This window comes from Sander vitreus, chromosome 8 (genome assembly GCF_031162955.1).
Source record: "Sander vitreus isolate 19-12246 chromosome 8, sanVit1, whole genome shotgun sequence".
Taxonomy (NCBI): Eukaryota; Metazoa; Chordata; class Actinopteri; order Perciformes; family Percidae; genus Sander; species Sander vitreus.
This window is the reverse complement of record NC_135862.1, coordinates 26,963,338-26,984,963: the sequence shown is the minus strand read 5'-3', so window position 1 is coordinate 26,984,963 and position 21,626 is coordinate 26,963,338. Positions and strand designations below refer to the sequence as shown.

General features: G+C 40.7%; 1 protein-coding gene across 15 annotated transcripts in view; it reads left to right on the top strand.

Moving 5' to 3' along the window:
• Positions 1-21,626, top strand: part of ppfibp2b (PPFIA binding protein 2b) — a 105,978-nt gene that overhangs the window by 29,388 nt on the left and 54,964 nt on the right. For 14 of the 15 annotated variants that reach the window (XM_078257691.1, XM_078257692.1, XM_078257699.1 and 11 more), the window contains exon 3: positions 3,834-4,042. In XM_078257691.1, the coding sequence (XP_078113817.1) occupies positions 3,834-4,042 (209 nt within the window). Of the gene's footprint in view, positions 1-3,833; positions 4,043-12,416; positions 13,095-21,626 lie in introns of those variants that run through there. The other variant, XM_078257703.1, reaches the window with a different exon arrangement.

Genomic DNA, 21,626 nt, shown 5'->3' with positions numbered 1-21,626 from the left:
ATTAGGGAAGGTATGTAGGAAAACAACGATTGATCCGAACAAAGTATCTCTTTAGTCACAGAAGAACGGAGACAGAGACAGGATATGGAGGTCTGTGATAATGACCCGATATACGAAAAATCACATTTTTGGCTACGTTTCTTTTATCCCATACAGTATAGCACAAGTGAACAAAAGAGGGTTTACAGGTACCAGTGTCACATCTGAAGCTCATCAAGTTACCCCTTGTTTGCCCAAATCACGCTGATCTCATTGAGTGCTCTGAGTTTGCTATTCCGCCTCTCAATGACCACAAATAGAAATACATTAAAAATCCCATTAGCGATAACATCAGCCAATCACCAACAAAGAAATCAGAGACACTTATCAACATAATTTAGATATGTTGGTCATATTGCTTTCCATAATGAACAGAGTTTTCTCTCTGGTGTCTTGTGGGAATACTAGTGAAAGCACTCAACTGGTTAATTACTTTAATTTTTGCTATTGATTGATTGAAATAGTACTACCATCTACTGTTCACAGGCAGCGCAGTACTAGACTTAGTCCCAATTCTTACTATTAACCCCTCTCCACATTTTAGAGTGATCTTCAGAAAAGAGAGTTGCCAGGGATCATTAGAAAAATAACTTTAATATGGAAAAGAACACCACACATCATGAAATCAGCAGCAGACAGTGAAATAAAACTACATATGCAGACCTTGTTCCAGAATAAAATTGCTGAGAATGCTTCTGAGAGTAGTGGGGTGCACTAGTAGTAGTTGCAGATCAGACAGTGTGGAATGGCTAAGGAAATAAAAATTACCATAATGCTGATACAGTGGCATCACCACAGTATGTTTCTAATTACAAAAGAATGCAAGGAATTATAAGCAGATGGCACTACTACAGCAGAACATAGTATGTAATAGCTGTATCCCAATTCCATAATACTACTACTGCAGGTTTTAAGTATACCCAAATAAATAGTGGAATTTTGAGGCAGATACCAATATTAATATTTTAGATTTTGTGATTAACAATTTTTATATATATATATATACATACAAAACATACAACTCGCAACAACCCCCCCCCAACACCTGTTTGTCATCACCACCCACCCAGACAAAAATCAGATCAGACAGTTGCAGGCAGACAGTTTGTGACACGGGTGATTTGGGTCTCTGATACTCCTTATGGTTTTCCTCCTTCGCCGCTTGGTGTTGAGGTCCTTCATGGCTGGCAGCTCCATCCTGGTGATGTGCTGAACAAGTTTTCAACACCCTCTGTAGAGCCTTACAGTTAAAGATGAAGCAACTGCCATACCAGGTGGTGATGCACCCAATCAGAATACTTTTGATGGTGCACCTGAAGTTTCTGTATCCTGGCGTCTATGTTGAACCTCCTCAGCTTGCGGAGGAAAAAGAGGCACTGTCTTGATGATGATGTTAGTGTAGTGAGTCCAAGTCAGGTCCTTACTAGTCTGGCTCAATGGATGTACATTGCTGGGATAAAGCCTGACATCCGGAGCATACCTCCCCTTCTGCTATCTCTGTTATCCGGGCTTTGCGTCGCCCAGGACAGTTGTGATGGGTTTAGAGAAATACAAACAAGACAGAGCGTCGTTCCTCATCCCAGAATAGACACACCGCTGACACAGCGCTAGGGAGATAGATCTGGCAATGCGAAACTAGGCTAGAGTATCCGCCTGCAGGGGTCCTCTGTGGGGCGCTTCCATTGCATTCTCCACTCTCAAGTCAGCTCCACTGTCAGGACAGGAAAGGCACGCACAAAATACACTTCAGCTAAAATACAAAATACATCCTGTGGAATCAATTTTGTTCTTGATTTATATTTAATTAAGTCAAGTCAACATTGTAACGTGAAAACTATTTATTATTTCAATGAAAATACAACATGAAATAGAGTAGACACTTCTGGTGGAAGCAAGTTTGTTGTTGATTTATATTTCAGTCAACATTGTAACATGAAAACTATTATGTACAGCATACTGTATATCGATTTTGCCTATTCTGTCTATGTAGCACGTAGCCTGGTTATCTATGCCAGTGTGGCAACATAAATCGCTCAATGATTTTATCAGTAACAGTATCTTATTTCTGCACACTATTGATTTATTTGTCAGCAAACGTAATGATGGTGTTAGAGCTGTGTGTGGCCATACAGTCATACGTGAACAGGGAGTACAGGAGAAGGTTGCACGCATCCCTGGGGGACTCCAGAGTTGAATGTCAGGGTGGAGGATGTGGTAGAGCCTATCTGTACAGCCATGTCAGGATCTAAGCTTAGGATCCAATCACAGAGGTTGGCGTTTAATCCTAGGGCCACATCCACACTACTGCGTTTCCAAGCCCCTAAAACTAAGACAAATCTCTGGTTTTATTTTTCGTAGTCACACTTTGCCAGAACATCCACACGCTGCGGAGCGGAGGAGGGTCTGGCTAGTCCACGTAGCATTCCGGGATGGGAGAAAAACGTGCTCTGGTTTATTGGCATTTTTTTAAACCAATCACAATTGTCATGGGTGGTGCTAAGCTCCACACGGAGCCGCTGTGAAATAGTTGTGCGAGAGAAAACTCAGATTTGACAGATTTGACGGATTTTCCCTGCAGAGATCTGAGGAGCAGTTAACCATAGTCCTCATAAATCCACCGGAGTTTAAAATTCCAACACAAAGAAAGCGGAAGAAACTGGACATCAGTGAAAATACATGCATCCAGCAGAATTTCCTGTGGCACCGGAGCAATCCCGGAAATGGAACGTCAAGGATATAGACTATATTTTTTGCCATTGCTGCTCTTAGTATTTTATGCAACTAACTAAGCAATTACGGTCCAATGAGTTGACAGCGTGTGAATAATGTTTTGTGCTCTGGCCCACACACACTGCATGGATGTATGGCGGTGATGAATGCGTTCATGTTCTGTTTGTTTCTATATTTATATTGTACATGCTCATGTTCACTTCCCCTCAGCCAGTCTAAAGTTATTTGTTAATATAATGTGCAGTAAATGCAGCAGTGAGTTAGTGCACAATGTCTCACTGTCACTGGTAATACTTCATCTTATGAGACCCTCTCTGCTCTTATTGAACTCAAGGTTTCTTCATATCCTATATCCTTCATATGAGGTCATACCTGTGTAAATAGCTTTAATAATAATAATAATAATGTATACTTTATTAATCCCGCAAGGGGAAATTACAATGTTTGTAAATGTAAAGTGTTGCTTTGGACTATTTAAGATGTACAGTGATAACCCCATGGATTAGATGTGACCTTTTTTTCTTATACTTCCTTTGATTTATAGCTTTCAGTTCTTCAACTCTGAGGCTCTGTTGCTCTCTGGAATAAGACATTCAAGCAGATGTTGTTTTCAATATATGCTCTTCATTATCTTTGGACTCCAAATACTCTATGGAGGGACTTTAATGTGTGGCTGTTTTTCAGAGTCACAATTATTTGAGTGCATCCAGATGTGTGTGTGTGTGTGTGTGTGTGTGTGTGTGTGTGTGTGTGTGTGTGTGTGTGTGTGTGTGTGTGTGTGTGTGTGTGTGTGTGTGTGTGTGTGCCAGGGAAATGATCCAGGTGACACATGGACATTTTGGAAATATTCAGGAGGATGTATGGCTCTAAATAAATTCTGCTTTCTTAGTTTCCAAAGCTCCATTCTCGGTCCTCTTGGGGTGGAGTGGCTTACTAGATAGTAGGTAATATACCTAACAGATTAGTTTTGTATTGCAGTCACGTTTTAGTTTTGAATAATGATATAAATAATCTTTCTTTAAGTAAGTCATTGTCTCTCTTCTCCCCTTCTGCCCTCTGTCCAGGTTCGAAAGCAGCAGCGGTGGAGTTTTCTAACAGCATGTATGACCGGAGTTCTCCCATCAGCGCTGGTCCTCTGCAGGTCGTTCAGTTAGCTGAGGACCTCAAACTTGCCTTGGAGCTCCAACCCAACCAGGATGAGAGAGAAAGTCTCAGAGCACAATTACCTACAGAAACAGCACATATTCTCATAGACTGGCTACAGAGTGGAACTGTGAGTACATTGTGTGCTAAGCTTCAAATCAGTGTTGTCTTATTTGTAGTCTTAAGATGCAATTTGTCTTCTGCATTGTAGTGTTCAAAAATCTAATTGCAGCCACGTCAACTGCAGATGTCACACTTAATTTATCTGCATCATCATAATGTGTTTATGTAGTGTTTGTCCTTTTTGAGCAGTCAAAAAGAATGTCATTCCAGTTTGTGTAACATTATTTCAGCACGATGGATTGTCTGGGCTTTTTTGACGTTGTGGATTCTGCTATAATAATAATTTTTTTCATGCTTTTCAAGCATGAGGAACTGTTTCTTTATTCCTTATGAAACATTGTGTTTTGTTGTTTTCTCTAGTTGCAGATTCTGTTTAGACTCTCAGTGAACCACAGTTCTCTTGAAGAGTTTGTGTGTATTTGTAATTCTGACACACCTAATCTCGTTATCAATGAAGTTTTTAAATGTAAATTTAAAAAAGTTGGTTTACTCATTAAATATGTGGCCTTAGCTGCATGATGTTTTTTTCTTCTTCAGTTTTCTATCATTTCCCCTGAAGCCTAATGAGGCTAATATCACATTTTATAAACATATTATAATTTATTCTGATGCTGTTTAAAACCACTGTTGGAAACCCTGAAGTCATGCATTCAGAAACCTAATAAATGCATAATGTTACTACAGTAATAAGTATTTTTGTGTAGTACAACTCTGCCTGGAGTGTGCCTTAACAAATACCCTCCTCATTAGCTTATAAGATAAAATAAGATGTTGGGTGGTCTTTTACAGCCATATAGCATATAGGTAGAGAGCTTTGTATAACCCCTTATTGACTAAGAGAAAAAAAGCTTAATAGGCTAGTCCTAAATGTAACTGTTGAGTCCCTAGGCACAGAGTTGGCACCTTTGCCTCTGTTTATTCATTAAGGGACAGTAATAACTGTTCACAGTTAAAAGAAGTTTTGGTTTCAATAAGACTTGCACATGTCCGCCCAGGAGGTGTAGCATGAGCAACGCGTTAGTGGAGCTGCAGCTTCAGTGTTTCATCTGTCTATGCGCTAGGCAAAGTATTGATTGTACTGTAGGTCACTGTAGGCATTTTGGCAGTGCTCAGAGTGTAATACACGACTGTCGTCACGAATGTACAACAAAAGAAAACAGCCTTACATGTTTAATCAAGTTAAAGTTTTTGGGGCCAAAACGTGGCCTGTGTAGACAGTTTGCTGATTAAAATAAGAGTGTCTCTGTTCTGTTTGGTGCGCAATAGTCTCACATTTCTTTCTTGATTCAGAGTAAGGTCTGGCCCATCTTCACATACACCCCTGGATAGGAGAAAAACACTGTTTGTCTGTGTTGTTTGCGTTCCTTTAAACCAATCACAACGATCACTTATCTCCGGTCGCAAAGACGGTGGATCTGTAAAATGGTCTCGGGAAGGAACTTGTGTTGGTGCACCCCGCAAAAGAAAACGTCACATAAAATATTAAATGAAGTTAACTGTTCACACAATACAGTAACATGAGCTATATAAATTAGCTGGATACATAATTTGCTCTTACCAGTGTATTGCCGTGTGTATTTTGTCCAGGAGCAATTCTAGGATCCAACCTGTAGGGGGGCTCAGCCCCTAATGAGAATGTGACACAGATACAGTGCCTTGCAAAAGAGTTAACCCCCCCTGCTAAATCAGTAATTTCATTAGCTGATAATCTCTGAGCTAGCTACTGAACAACAGCGTCAGCTAACATTTTTTGACACTATTAACACTATGATGGAGCTAAACCTGACACTTTTTAAGTCACGATAATAACCAATTTGACACAATGTTCTAAAATTCAGCAATTTTAGTTGCTTACGTTTCAATTTGGGTTCTAATCTGCGCCATGAAATCCTCCGGTGACTACCAACGTTAAACTTCACAAGCGCACTCTTGCTCTCCCTCTGACAGATCAGATAGAGTGAGACTCAGCCAAAGGCGGGAGTCTGGCACAACCAACTCCAATTGGCCAAAACTACATTTCTGTTAACCCTTTCCTGGACTGGGTTAAAACTTACAGGTGCATAGCATTGCGACAGCGACACAGCATATTAAACCTGTTTCAAGCCCTTTGAACCTGTAATTGTTTGTCCTCTGTCACTAACAGACAAGTTTGCAACTCTAACTTGAAGCACCAAAATTGATTTAAAAAAAAAAAAGGGTCTTAAATCCCAGCCAATAGGTCCCAAAACGTCCCAGTTAGAGAGATAATGCCGTAAAGATATTCTTTGTAGATCTTTACAATCATCGGAACAACCCGGTAAATGAACCGTTGTCGATCCATACTATGCGCGCAATCATAATGCTAACATGCTTGTGCTTAGTAGGTAGACTGATGAGAACGTTGGTAGTTTTGCAAATATTTTGTCATATAGAATGTTGACTTGAAGATGGTGCTACCTTTAGGGGAACATTTAGAGGATCACCAAAGTGATTACAATCCATCCTAAGGGGAACATGAATATTCGTTCAAAATGGCAATTGGGCGCCTAGGTGACTCACCCATGTGCAGAGCCTCAGTCCTTGACGCAGCGGCTCAGGGTTTGAGTCCGACCTGTGGCCATTTGCTGCATATCTTCCACCTCTCTCCCCCCTTACCCGTCTACAGCTGCCCTGCCTATTAAAGGCTACAATGCCCAAAAAATGATCTTCAAAAACAAAAGTCATGGCAGTCCATTCAATAGTTGTTGAGATGTTTGATGTTTGTTGAGATTACCAGGGCTATAAAAATTACAGCTTGTAAACCTCTCGAGATTGAATATTTCTGTGTCAATGGGTTTACAATGCTGCTCAATTCAAATGTGTGCCCTTATCACAGCTGGGTTAGAAATCACACTGTATGCTCAGTGTTCATGTCTCAGCTAATAAAAGTTGTGTTGACTCGCACTTTGAACAGGATGGATTGCCTGCTAATGCACAAGTTATATAAGTGTAGTATATCCTTTGTGATGTGTTGGAAGTTGACAGTGTCTGAAAAATGGAGTCAAATGTGCAACATGCTAATCATAAGTACCAGCTGTTTTATGTTGAAAGACTTGTTCCAGCAGGAAATATTTATGTTTATAGTGCACAATGTTTTTTTTTTCTTCTTTCAAGACCATAGAAAAGAGAGGCTGGATTCATGTGTACATTAAGCAGTAATTAGAGCAGGAGGCTGGTTTCAGGGAGTGCTGGTTCAGTATCACAAAGAAAAATCTGCTTTCATAACTACGTTTATCTACACCCATAAGGTGACATTCTAGGGTCACAGAGATTCAGCTTTATGCTTCTGTTTTTTTGTGAATTTGTTTATTAAAACGATGTTGCACACCAGGTCTGCATCACTTCACACATTTAATCAAACAAATCAATTAGTAGAGGCACAGTCAGGCAGGGTCAGCTGAAGGGTCAGAGGGAGTGGAGAGGAATTTAGCTGCTGTGTTACAGAACAGCTATTCTCTGCTGCAGTAGGTTGGCATGTCTCTGTGAAGATGGTCTTTGTCCCAGTCTTACACTAGCCTCTACATCTGTTTGCATGTTGTTGTTTTTTACTTCATTTTTTTGAAGAAGAATAGGAATACAACAAATATAGAATAAACAGTTGGTCACCTCACCTAATCATTCATACACATATTAGGCCCCTTTTCCCCCGGACAAATGACTGCAGTAGTCATTACTATTATTTTCTCAGCTCTAATTGGCAGTAATGGAAACATGGGTGTAGACACAAATTTTTGCCCCTTTTTCGGCCTTACGCAATGACCCGCATTGTCCGTTCGTCTCCATAGGCCAAGCAGTCAGCCTCTTCCCATACAACCCATTCACATACACCGATGGCTGCGGAGTAGTCTCGCTTTGTCAGACCTTCCTTCAAAGCGCTACGGAGGAGGGTCTGGCTAGTCCACACAGCATTCCGGGATGGGAGAAAAACGTGCTGTGGTTTATTGGCATTTCTGTTAAACCAATCACAATCGTCATGGGCTGCAAAAAGCCTCGGGAAGGAACTTGTTTTGTTGTTTTAGACGTGCAACAGAAAACTCAGATTGGGCAAATAGTCTAGCTAGCTGTCTGGATTTACCCTGCAGAGATCTGAGGAGCAGTTAACCATAGTCCTCATAAATCGACCGGAGTTTAAAATTCCTTCGAATTTCCGTCGTCAATGGAACAATCCCAGAAGTGGAACGTCGTGGATATAGACTAGTTGCTGAGCTGCCATGCAAGGCACTGGCCCACTACATGACGTGGGCCTCGCTGCTACTCCTCAGTCAGAAGTGACAGAGAGAGGCGACCTCACGCTCGCCAGACAATACCGGCATCTCTCTTCTACAGAAAGTCACTACATTTGTCGCTAGTCACTTCTTTGAAGAAAAAGTTGCTAATTTTTCATATAATTCATATTAAATAATTCTTCCTGACATGATGTTATATGGCCGGATTCATCCGTAAGGTGTTCCTCATAGTGCCAGACCCACAGATTCTGCAGTTCCCCTCAGCTCTACAGAGCGCCTCAGCGTATTTCAGCTGATTTTATTTAAAAAAATGACGATTGTGATTGGTTTAAAGAAATGCCTATAAACCAGAGCACATTTTTCTCACATCCCGGAATGCTGTGTGGACTAAGCCAGACCCTGGTGAAAACTAGCAGGTTGCTAACAAGTTTGCCATCTCAACTTCATAATGATAACACTGTAGGTCAGTCACCATCAGTCACCATGTTTTCATTGCTATCCTCATCATTACTATGATATTGTGCCGTTTGCAACTACAGTTGCAGTGTTTTTCTAGCAAGGGGAGGAGGGAACGAAACAAGCGGAGAGGTTTGGGACGAGTTCCATTACGTTTTCCTCAGAGACACTATTACAACTCAACTATGGTCAACTTCCTGCACTGAGCTGCCTCCCTCACACCCTCTGTCTGTCCTATGTTAACCGTTAACTGTATACCTCATCCCTCACTATGTTACCTCTCTCTCTTGCTTATCCTTTCTTTTTCACTGCATACTAGCACTCTCCCCTCTCATTGCTACTCTGCATGTTTGGACAACCTCCTTCAACTTTCTGACATGAGTCTGTTTGTAAATTGGGTATGCCAGGCGCTCTTGTAAGAAGATTGCATTGCTCAAGACTGTTAAAAGGTAAAGTCAAACTGAATTCTAAATGTTTTGGTTTTTTTAGCCATTTTGCAACCTCGTGACTGAATTTGATGTACTATTTTTGCTTCGTATTGTTCAGTCAGAAGGTCTTTTTTCTGTTTTTGCCAATGACAAATGCAATGATTTGAATTTATCTTTTGTTTTCTGCTGAAATCATTGACATACTGTACAGCTGCTTTCAGATGTATGAGATTGGTGCTGTTGCTGAGGGCTGTTTTCTGCTCAAAAAGCAATGTAGAGTTTTGTTTACAGTGATTGAGACGGTTGAGACTGAAAAGGGGAAGCAGATCTAGGATCCAGTTCAACAGCTTTTTTGAGCTCCTACATTGTTTCAACAGCAGATGTCTTGCATGTTGCACACAGTCACTGGCCTACCCTCCCTCTTTTTGTTTCTTTTTTTTGTTTCTCATCGCGGTGAAATCTCAAGTATCATTAATATTTAACCTCAGAAGGACGATCAATGAGTCGTTTACAGTGTTGTGAAGTAATACAATGCATTTTGAAACTGACTTTAAAAAGTGCTTCACAATTTAGGATCAAATTAAACGATTATTAACAGGGAGGTGATGCTCAAATGTAAAAGAAGGAAAAAAAAGAATGATGAAATCCATCTTTAATAAATAATTAAAAATATTTATAAATTTGCCTTTGACATTTAACACAACGTTGTGTAGCCTACAACAATAATAATACAATAAGTGATCTTGATGTGCCAATGCACAACCCCATCAAAATTGACAACACCAAAGGCCAAGTGGCCTTGCCTCGAAGATTAGGGAATTCCGGGCCTGGTCACAGCCCCTGGGGGGCAGTACTCAGAGATCTGATGTTTAAGGTGCTGCTCACAGGGCGATCGTTGACCGTTGCCCTTTCTTCCTTCCCAGTGTCTGGGTAGAGTCTCAAGTGGTAGGGAAACAGGACATGATAGAACATAATTTAATCATATATATTTCCCTGTGGAGAAATCATCAAGAAAAATGTTTTAAGTAGTGCCCGTGTTACGATTTAGGGGGATCTATTGGCATAAATGGAACATAATATTATTGTGTTTTCATTAGCATATAATCTCCTGAAACTAAGAATCCTGTTTTTGTTAGCTTAAATTGAGCCCTTCATATCTACGTAATAATAATAATAATAATAACTTTTATTTGTATAGCGCCTTTCAAGAAACCTAAGGACACTTTACCAAATTACTGTGGCTAAGCTAAAGGAGGTTGAATGCTGTGGTAAACAGGGGGTGTTTCAGGAGTTTTTCTAAAATGTCCAGGATGTAGCATTTCGGATATCTGCAGGGAGGGTGTTCCAGAGGGATGGGGCTGCAACACTAAAGGCTCTGATTCTGAAGGTACAGAGTCTGGTGTAGGGAATGCAGAGCAGGCCAGCATCTAAGGACCGGAGGTTTCAGGGTGGAGTGTATGGATGGAGGAGGTTGGAGAGGTACTGTGGGGCTGGGGCATGGAGGGATTTGTAGGTGAGAAGGAGGATTTTATATGTGATGTGGGACTTAATTGGGAGCCAGTAAAGGTGGATGAAGGTTGGGGTGATGTGCTGCCAGGTCTTGGTGTGAGTGAGAACCATGGCGGCAGAGTTTTGGACATACTGGAGCCTGTCTAGGGTTTTGCTGGGGACCCCAGACTCCATTGCAGTAGTCCAAACGGGAGGTACATAGGTAGCGGTTCCTGTTCCACGAAGCCTGCCATGTTGCACCTCCAGTTTTCTACAGTAGCCCAGAATGGTAAACCAAACACTGGCTCTAGAGAGGGTCTTTTGTCTTTTTCGATTTCCTGAATTCCACTATACACGCTTGGAAAGGGAAGGCTGAGGAAAGGGGTGTTCATTTGGTTGCAATCTGCAACCTCACCGCTAGATGCCACTAAATCCTACATACTGGTCCTTTCCTTTATTCTGGTTTCTGCCCAGAGAACGTACATTTACTGTAGTAGAAGTCTTTGTATCAGACCACAAAGCTGTTTTTTTTTTTTTTTACTGCCGACTCTGCAGCCAAATTCAGTGACACCTTTTCCAATTGTTCTAATCCCATTCCAACACTTTAATAACATCCAGATGATGTATTAACTTCATGTACAGCATAGGTTTAAACTTGTGTTTAAATAAATGCGGCAGCTCCTCAAGATCCAAGTCAACTGTATTATTTTACCCATCAACAGTAATCCTTCATTCTGCGAAACGGACACTCTGCTCTGTACAATATATGCTACATTAGGTATCTGCGTATGTGCAGTTGATGCACTTCAGGCATGTACAGTCCATGTAATCATACTTTTTGGTGTGCTCATACTTTTTGGGTGCTGTCCTAAATGACCAGATGACGAAAAATATACTTCAGAGAAACCCTTGTAGCTCTGCAAATGTGGAATTATTATTTGGGCTCATCCGTGTACAGTACAGTACAAAACACAACAACAAACACAACACAAACTCACACACACAAACACACACACACACACACACACACACACACACACACACACACACACACACACACACACACACACACACACACACACACACACACATACACACCAATGCACATAAACTCTAAAAACACTTCAAATAGCTCATAATCTACGAGCAGTTATTTTATATATATATAGTGTTTGTCTTGGTTAATTGTGGTTGTTGATGTGTGTTGTTGTTGTTGTTGTTGTCGTTAGTGTGTGTGTGTGTGTGTGTGTGTGTGTGTGTGTGTGTGTGTGTGTGTGCGTAAATTAAACTGTGGAAATGGCTAACATTGTTATGGTGAACGGTTTTGTAAAATACACAGGAAATGGAAACCTGAGTCAATGGGTTTAAACATGAAGATGATCAGACCCAGAAAGACGGACAGATGGGGGGAGAGAGAGAGAAGTAAAGAGACATGGAGGAGGAGGGAGAGAGAATCTCACTTGTGCTGAATTCTTTTTTGTAGTGTCTCGTCCGGCACTGTGACTCTAAGTTATTTAAAAGAAAGCACAAGCCAGGGGAGAGCTCTGGCGTGGTTTGGGTTTGTGCTGACATTGCAGCCTGTTGCTGCTTTGTTTGTGTGTCGGACAACAGATGCTGTTGGTTTAGTGTGTGTGTGTGTGTGTGTGTGTGTGTGTGTGTGTGTGTGTGTGTGTGTGTGTGTGTGTGTGTGTGTGTGTGTGTGTGTGTGAGAGAGAGAGAGAGAGAGAGAGAGAGAGAGAGAGCTGGCAAAAATGGGCCAAGACTCAACAGACACAAACAGATGACAGAGAAAGAAGAAAAAACGACAAACCCTCCCACCACCACAGTCCTTTCTGGGCTCGCCCATTTGGCTGTCAGACGGACCTCAGCAGGGAAAGACAAGAAAAAAATAAAAGAGAGAGTAGGAGAAAGAGACAAGTGACTGGAGGTAAAGGAGGAGAAGAGAAAAAAAAAACATGCAGACTCCAACCAGAACAGATAAAAAGAACGGGGTGTGGAGGAGGCAGGAAGTCTGAGAAAAGAAACATAAGTGGGAAAGGGGAGAGAACATAAAGTCTGGAGAAAGTAGGGAAAGAGAGAGAGAAAAAAAAACAGAAAGAAAGAGAGAAGGTTGAAGGAGGAGGGGGTTGGAGGAGGAGGGGGACAAAACGGGGGAGTTGTCCCACTCAGACAGCAGAGATCGTAAAACGCCCTCCTCCACAGCTGTTAACATCACAGTCACACACACATTCACACACACTTACATGACATTGCTCACATGCTATAGCAGTCTGCTAACTCAAGAATCCACTCTTACTTTGTCCTGTCTGTGGGCTGTGCTTAGACACACACACACACACACACACACACAAAAAAAACACAGAGGAAACAGGCAGAGCAGCAATGGGCTGGGAGCATGGAGACTCCCATTGACTTCTACAGGCACTTCTCCTGGCTCAAAAAGGTGAGCACTTAGGTTTCATTTGACTTTTTCATCTTTCATTTTTCATTTTGTTTCGTAATCGATGTCCCTGTTCCTTGTAATACATCCCTTATGTTTGATTTATGCCTTGAAAGAGTTTCCAGTATTTTCTTTGGAAAAAAAGAGAAGAGCAATGTTTTTAAGAAAAAAAGGAAGCTCCTCTGTCTCTAAGAGAAAGTATTGTTCCAGCTCTGATGCATTTCTTACTGTGTTATTTCCGAGCAACATACTGATTTTTGATGTAATTTCCCTGTGCTGCATCTTAACTTGTGGTATTGTTCGTGTGTGTGTGCGTGTGTGTGTGTGTGCGTGTGTGCGTGTGCGTGTGTGCGTGTGTGCGTGTGCGTGTGTGCGTGTGCGTGTGTGTGTGTGTGTGTGTGAAGGCATGCCTCACAAGGACTGTGTTATCAGATTAGAAGCATTATCCATCAGCTGACTGTTGTTAACAAAGCAGTGTCTGATACCGCTGGATTCAATCAGAGAGAAATTTTGCCATGTGTTGTTAGGACATGAGGTTTCAGGAACAAGAGTCTTGAGTTTGGGCTGGGTTTGGTGTTGTCTTGGAGTCATATAAGCGGATTATTGTAGATATAGATCAGCCCTGCCAAGTCTGTCCTTTTGTCAGATGCTTTTACATTGGGCTTGGAATATTTAGCTCTAACACCATAAAAACTATGCTGATTTATTTTTCATTTCTATTTTTGATAGCATTATATAATTTAGTAACCTTTAAATTAACATTCACAACCCTTTCAAAGGGATACCATACTTTGAAACCACTATTCAAGCTAGGCAATTCTCACACAGACAAGTAAAAAATATAATTTATCATGCTCTGAATTTTTTTCATACAAATCTGATATTTTTAAAAACAACTTATGTTGTTTTACTAAAAAGCATCAGCATTGTAGAGCTCACATCAACTTACAGTAATGTTTCTCTGAATGACTTATCCTATGAATTTACACACACATATTCACATAAGTACAAATAGCTGGCCAACTATTATGCAAATCTGTTAAAAATCCGTTGAAATTACTGCACGTAGTAGTCTCTTTAATTGGCTTCTTCAGTTGGTAATACAATGAGTAACACAATGTACATCCACATTTGGACCTGTACATTTTGCCTGAGTCATGTCATGCTGCATTCTGGGTATGAATTAACAGGGCTCTGCCTCAAACACTGTATCCAGTTCTTATTATACATACATAAGAATACATATACAAAGAATACATATGCATATACATAGTAAAGGAGTGTTAATAAAGTGTTTGGCTGGTGTTCAACATTTTCTTATAAAACCGAGTTAGGCAAACCTATAAAGCAGTGCTTCTAAATCCTGTGACCCGCTATCTATTTTTGGACAGCCGGCTCCCACTCGCAGCAATGTTAGAAAATGCGCATTTTCTGTGTGGCCGGGTTAGCTCAGTTGGTAGAGTAGGTGCACATATATAGAGGTCTATACCTTGATGGAGAAGGTCCAGGGTTCAAGTCTGACCTGTGAAAATTTCATGCATGTCTTCCCCATTTCAGAGAAGTCCTATCCATTAAAGGTTGAAATGCCACAAAAAATTATCTTTAAAAACGAAATGCGCATTCTCGCGAGATTTGTGTTGGGTCCTGTGTGTCCCGCAATGCAGTCCTTTAGTTTACTGTTTGTGAATGCAATGGTTTCGTCTTTATTTCCTGTCAAAGTGAGGGCCCAGTTATTGCTGTAACATGCCATGTACCCACCACCACCCACTGCACAGAAACTTCTGTTTATCCTGTGGTTTTACAATGGTTTGGTGCACTCTGTAACAGTAACAGCAGTTTTTATCTGTTGTTATCAACATATGTAACATAATTAAGCATGTTTAGAGCCTGCTCAACACTATCAAGAAAAATATATTTCAATCTACATGTAGATCTGCCGGTACAGTAAATGAAAAATTATCCTGAGTGCCACCAACTCACCTTCAAATTCAATTCCCGCGCCTACTGGGATTGTTGATTGTCAAGCTGTACAGACATACAATTGAATTGGACCAGCTTTTAAATTAGATTTATAGACACAGTGGTGTGAATAAAGAGTCTACCTAAGCTAATGTGTTACACACGCTCCAGGACCAAATCAAATTAACACTCAACACTGAATTTAGAATAGAAAAGAATAGAATCGAATAGATCTTTATTATCATTGTTTTCAACAACAAAACAGTTTATTTAACAGCAACAAGGACATTTAAGAAATAAAAAATCCTTTAAAAGTAGGTGCTAGTCCTGCGTGGGACTGTTTTTTTTTTGTGTGTATCGGTTCCCTCCTATAATATATATTATTGAACACAGCGGCTTAACGTAGTGACTAAACAGTAGAATTGCAACTCACGGCCCTTCACGTGATGCCCTTTGGCCCAACAATACTTTTTCCTATAGACTTACATGGTGAAACAGACAGCTGGAAATCAGTGGATACATTTTGTTGAGCATCACTAAATGCAAAATGAATCATATCACTATCAGATTTTGATCCATTTGGTCCAATACCATTTGGAAAATCTAGAAGAGCCACCATTAAATTATTTTATCCCCATTCAAGTTAGTGGAGCGCTTAACCAGAAGAACCTGGCTCAACCAACATTAAAAATGCCCACTCCTGTGAGATTTGTGTCCCACTGGACCCACAGGATCCCAATCCCAATCCAGTCCTCTACAGTAGGTGCTGTCCTGGATGCATTCATAGACACTGTATGTCATTAGGAGTCCCACCCACTCCACTTGCTAGCGCTTCCATTGGAAAACTTTTAGAACACTGCACAGCTTTCAAGAGACAAACAAATCTCTTCATGCAAATGGATTCATTTAAGAGTCATTGTTATTATATAGTGTTGTATACCTTCAACTACTGTCAGTTCTCTTACGTACAACCTTTAATAATTGCTTATTAAATAAAAAATGAGCTACGTGTTTCGTTCGTCTTGAAAAGAAATGCCCCCAAAAGTGATAAACCTAAAACGTATTCTGCCCCCAAATCTTTTTCACTCTCTTGTCTCTTTCCATACCCACACAATTCACTAGGCGATGACCGATAGTAACAGACTGGCCTGGTTTCCTTTATCAGCCCCTTTAAGTGCTCTGTCATTTCCCTGAAATGGCCCTGCTTCTGCAGTCTGATGCTAATATCTGCGATTACAGTACATTTGAAATACTTCCTGGCTTCTCCCACTGGAGTGACAATAAAGTCATACTATAACAGTACTGCTAAACCTAAATTTTTGCCATACCTTTGGTGACAGATAATCCAAACGGTTTCAGTAAAGCATAAAGTAAGTTTTTTGATCTTACACATTCTTTCCCCTTGTTTCCTTGTCTCTTTCTCGTTTCTTTCTGTGTTCTTAGACAGTCAGATAGAGATGTATGGTTTACTCCCAATATGTTTTACATTGTGTAGACTCTAGCAAGCTAAAGCTGCGTCTTCTCATATGCCTTTTATTTTAAATGTAATACAGTATGTTAATGAAAATGCTACCAGGGTGCTAACCATTGCACTCCTTATTTTCGGTTAGCTGTTAGTTCTGTTGGTCTTGTACTTAAAGCTTCTTCTACAGTTATTGTTCTGTAGGTAGCATCAGATAAGAGTTCCAGCTCAAAGCCTTAAATGCAGATGTTTACATTCTCCTCTTCAAAACTAGGTCATCATCATCATAGCAGGAACTGCCACTTACAAGCAATTACATCTACACTGAGCACGTACTTTAAGTTCCAACCTTTTACGGAGTGTAAAACTATTTTAGGCAGTGTGTTTTGGACATAGTTTAGACAGCTGTATTGATTACTGTAAACAAGTAATGGTTGAGGTGATTGGTAGCTGCCATTTCACACCAGCTTTATTGTTACTAGTTACTAGTATTTCTTAAAATCTCTGTCCCCCATAAATCTTGCCACCAGTGCTTTTGGCCACTTAGGACACGCAGGAACAACCTGTAAACACAACACTTTCATATTATCACCTTATAAAGTCAGGTGGCTAACTTGTTAGGAAACTTGCACGGAGCAACATTAGCATTCATTTGGAATTGTATTTATAGGCATCCAATATTCATCTTTTAAGCTTGATTTTGGTCTCCACTGTGTTCACTAGCTAGTCTAACCTTGTCTGTGTGCTGTTTGATGCTAGGTGGGTAGTGCTTAGTGGGTTTATCCAAGTTTTCTTGCTGAAAACAGCTGCTTGCTAAATTTCAGTTATGGTCTTGAGATCATTTAAAGGTGAAAGGATCCTGCTGTGACTGACTGCCGTTGTGCCACTCTTGTGGCCATTTTGTGTATTGTGTTGTGATTTGTGCTTGTTGCTGTTTTCCCTGTGCTCTGTGGTTACCTGTCTTTCATGTCTTTGTCGCCGCCCATTATATGGTCTGCACTTCCTGTCTTGTTAGTTTCCCTCCGTTTCGGCTCTCACCTGTTCCTTGTTACTGTCTTGTCCAATCCTCTGTCTTTCTGTTGATTGGTCTGTGTATTTCTACACCCCTCTGTGCCTTTGTCTCTTGTCGGTTCGTCTCTCTGTTTGTTCCTGTGAGAGTCCTGTTCGTTTGTAGGCTTGTAGTTGTGAGTTTGTAAGTTATAGAGTCAAAATAAAGCGTGTTTGTTCTGCACATCTGCCTGAAAGAGTCTTGCATTTGGGTCCTCCTGCTGAAACCATGACAAAAGGCTGAGACCGCTTAGATCTTCTTGAGATACATTATGGTTGTCCTTTGCAAAAGAAAAAATAATTAATAGGTCAAATATATGGTTTTAGTTTTGTGCCAAAAAGCAATATAGCAAATCCCCTTGGCATCAATCTAGTGTAGCTAGTGAATTTATGTTGCTAGTGAATTTTACTGGTCTCATATCCAGTGCCTCAAAATTTGTAGTTATATAGTTTTTATAATTCTTTTTTGGTAAAATGTGTTGCATACTGCATGTAAAAGCTACGTATCAGTCCTTCTGTGTAGGGGAAAAGCCCCTATGATACAATTTGATGTCATAGCATTTCAGCTAAAAGGGTGGAACTTTCTGAAAGCTTTAGTGTGTAACTTTTTGATATTAATGAATGTCCATTACATTCAAGCCATTGCCAAATGACTTGCTACAAAGCTAATTAAGACTATCAGCTCCACACAACTGTGTCTGTCTTTCTCAGTATGGCTATGTTCAGAAGATTGTGTCGTCCGGTGACTTTCGCACGCAGAAGCTCGAGTGAAGATAATTACCTCTTCTGAGTCCATGTTTTTTCCTGTTTTTTTAATCCTCCGTGTCCTCCTTGGCTACTAGCAACTGCATGAAGGGGTGGGGGCTGTGCGCGATCACGGAAGGCTTGTATCATGTGGACGCTAGGGATGCAAAGGGGTGATAGAATGATTATATAGGGTATTTTACACTGTTCCTTAAGGTCTCCTAATAGGGTATGTAACATTGGTTGGGCTGAAAATTACCCGAATGCTATTTTATTAGGCCCTTAACTACCCTGTGAATATGGCTCTATTTGGAACAAGAGCTTTTCTTCCAAATATGGTATGCTCACGTAATTCGAGTATATTTACAGTTTGAATTTCGTCACGCCACTTACATAACATCTACCCCAAGGTCTTATAAAGCAACAATGGTGTCCGATTTCAATTTAATGAATTTTTGTGAACATTAGGGGTTTCGTTAGCTGCAACTGTCCCTTCAATCCTATGGGTAAAGATCGCGGCTAGCTGCAGGCCCTGGAGCAGGGCCTCGGCATTTTGTAGTCTGGTAACCCAGAAACGGTGACTGTGTACGGGTATGGCTTCCCTTCGTGACGGAGATCCAGCTAGCTCACAGCGAGCCGGGGTCTATGAAGTAGGACACGCTGGGCGGCGAGGCAGCACCGGCCGCTGTCACGTAGCCTGCTGAGCTCCTGCGGACAAAATTTACAATTAGCCATAAATTTTCGTAAAACGGCCCATATTTGACCTCTACATAGTTGATTTCTTGCATAAAAAAGTCTCAGAAGTGAATTTAGTCATGCAAGAGCAGGCGAACAATGTAAAAAGTGTCTGAGATTTGCGCGACCTAGATTTAGGAGACTAACTGACCTCAGATCAGTTAGTGGCCTATGTAAATTTTGGGGCGTTACAAAGATAGAAGGTAGAGCCAAATGAGGAGGAATTGAGATGTTGACGTCAACTTTTAGCTTTGTTCAGATTTGCGCGTTTTCAGCAGCAGTTTTTTAAAAAAAAGGTTTTGCATTCTATCACCCCTTTAAAACGTCACGGTTAATTAATCGTAAAGGCTCCGCTATACCGAGTGTTAACCTACTGCAAGTTATGTGTAGCAGTGTGTGTAGTTCTTATTAAACCTCCTTGACAAAAAAAAAAAAACTAGTCGGTAAAAAGTCGGTAAGCTTACTAGCGACTTTATTGTTTGTTAACCTTGTTGTTAAGTGTTTTGTTAGCTTATTAACGTCACCAATTAGCTAACGATAGCCTGTTTAATGTTAACAGTAACGTTACAGTTAACAGCTAACAAGTCAGAAGCTGACGTTTGCTTTTACAGTGAGTGCACTGATGATAATGTTACGTTCGTATGAGGCAAAACTCAGCAACAGCTCAAACATGTCACTGACGTTACCACTAAACGTTACTTACTTACTCCTTTTCATCCCCTATGGGACATAAAGCGTGTTTTACAGTAACCGCAGTATAACGATTTCATACATTAGCAGTGAAATTAATGAATGCATAATAATCGTGGTAATCGTGAAACCATGATTATTTTTCAGACTATAATCGTACCAACAAAATCTATAATCATTGCATCCCTAGCGCCAACAGTGATGTTGTCATTACTTAGAATTCCTCATGGGGTCAACAGAAACTATGCACTATAGCTTTAAAGCACCTAGGCAGCTACCAGCAGCCTTAAATATTTGTACTCCAGTTTGTTTGGTAGAGCTGTTCTCAGCTTGCTTGAAGTCTTTTAACATCAAAAGATACTGTATTTGTAACAAATCTTGATAAATGTAGTTCTAATTAAACTGAGGATTTTTGAGCATGCTGTATGTGAAGGGACTGTTGAGCCTTTCCTCTGCTCGGAAGCTGACAGAAGCAGAAACATTATCTTATCAGGTCCAGGCTTCATAGCTGGATAATAATGTTTTCCTCACTCTCAATTTCCCAGCAGCAGCAGGCTGAGTAGTTAAAGAGTCAGCAACCCTGGACACAGACACTCAAAGACAGGATAATCTGACTATTTAGAGAGAAATGGAAACTGTACTGACTACATCATTTAAATTAGTTTGAGTTGTGGAACACACATTCGGCTATAACCTTAAAAGCTAGGGACTATAAAACTGGCAAAAGAGCTTCTGACCAAAAGGAAAGATCTATTTCACGGTGTGTAAAAACATATTACAAAGCATTTCTATTTCTAGACAAAGCCTGAGACATCATTTTCTCCCAATTGCCTGTGTGGCTGCTAAGAAAAATATCTGTATCTCTTTGTTTTGTTAGCCTCAAAGTGGTCAGAGATGGGAATGATATGGTCCCGTAAAAAAATATAAATTTTTATAAATAGGAGTCAGATAAGTCAGATGATCTTTCCTAACTCATTATCATGTGCTTTGTTGTTTCTATATTGCAACAGCATCATCTTCTTGTGAACAGACCAATCCTGTTCATGATGCCTGCATCAGTGGATCAACATGCAATTAATGTGGAGCTTACATCTACAGTACTCTCACTCTTATGTTCAGGATTTTCACTTTATCTAACATAGTGTGTGTGATTTATGATCTGACAGAGGTGTCTGTCATTTCTGGGAAAATCTGGGCCAGCACAACGCAACAGCCACAGGTCCCTAAAAAAGTATTAACTTTTCACTAGTTTTTTTTAAAAGCTAATGCTATAGCTAAACTGGATTGCTGGTTAAAAATGTGTAAGAAGAAGGTGAAGTTGTAAGAAATGTGGAAAAGTGATAATTGTTCTAATAATATATCTTTAAAAGTTGAATAATAGCCATATTGTATGAAAGTTGTTGGTGTTACAACAGTGGCGCAGCAGTGGCAAGTGAGCAGCATCCTTTCGGCACACATTGCGGCACCAGAGTGGTAAACATCCGCAGACTGGAATCAGAACAGGACGAAGAAGGCAGAACCTCTCGGACGGCCAAGCAGGACGTCGAGGACTCTGAGGCGGCCGTCGGCGGAGATGAGGCAGGCAGGCAGGCAGAAGGTTTGAGCTCAAGGCTTTATTGACAACAACAAAAACGGCAGCACAGAGACTGGAAAAAACACATGGAAAAACTCACAGGAACAGAAGAACGCAGGGAAAATTCCAAACAAAGGCACATGGCTGAGACACGCTGATGGGGCACAAACTGACAAAAAATTATCTGACACAGGACAGGGGGAAGACAAAGACTAACCGTGCATTCATGGACATTGGAAAAACGTTTTTCCGAGTGAAAACGTCATCAACGGGAACAGAGGTTGACTGGGGTGCCGACAGGACACGAGGGGCAGGAGTAGGTCTG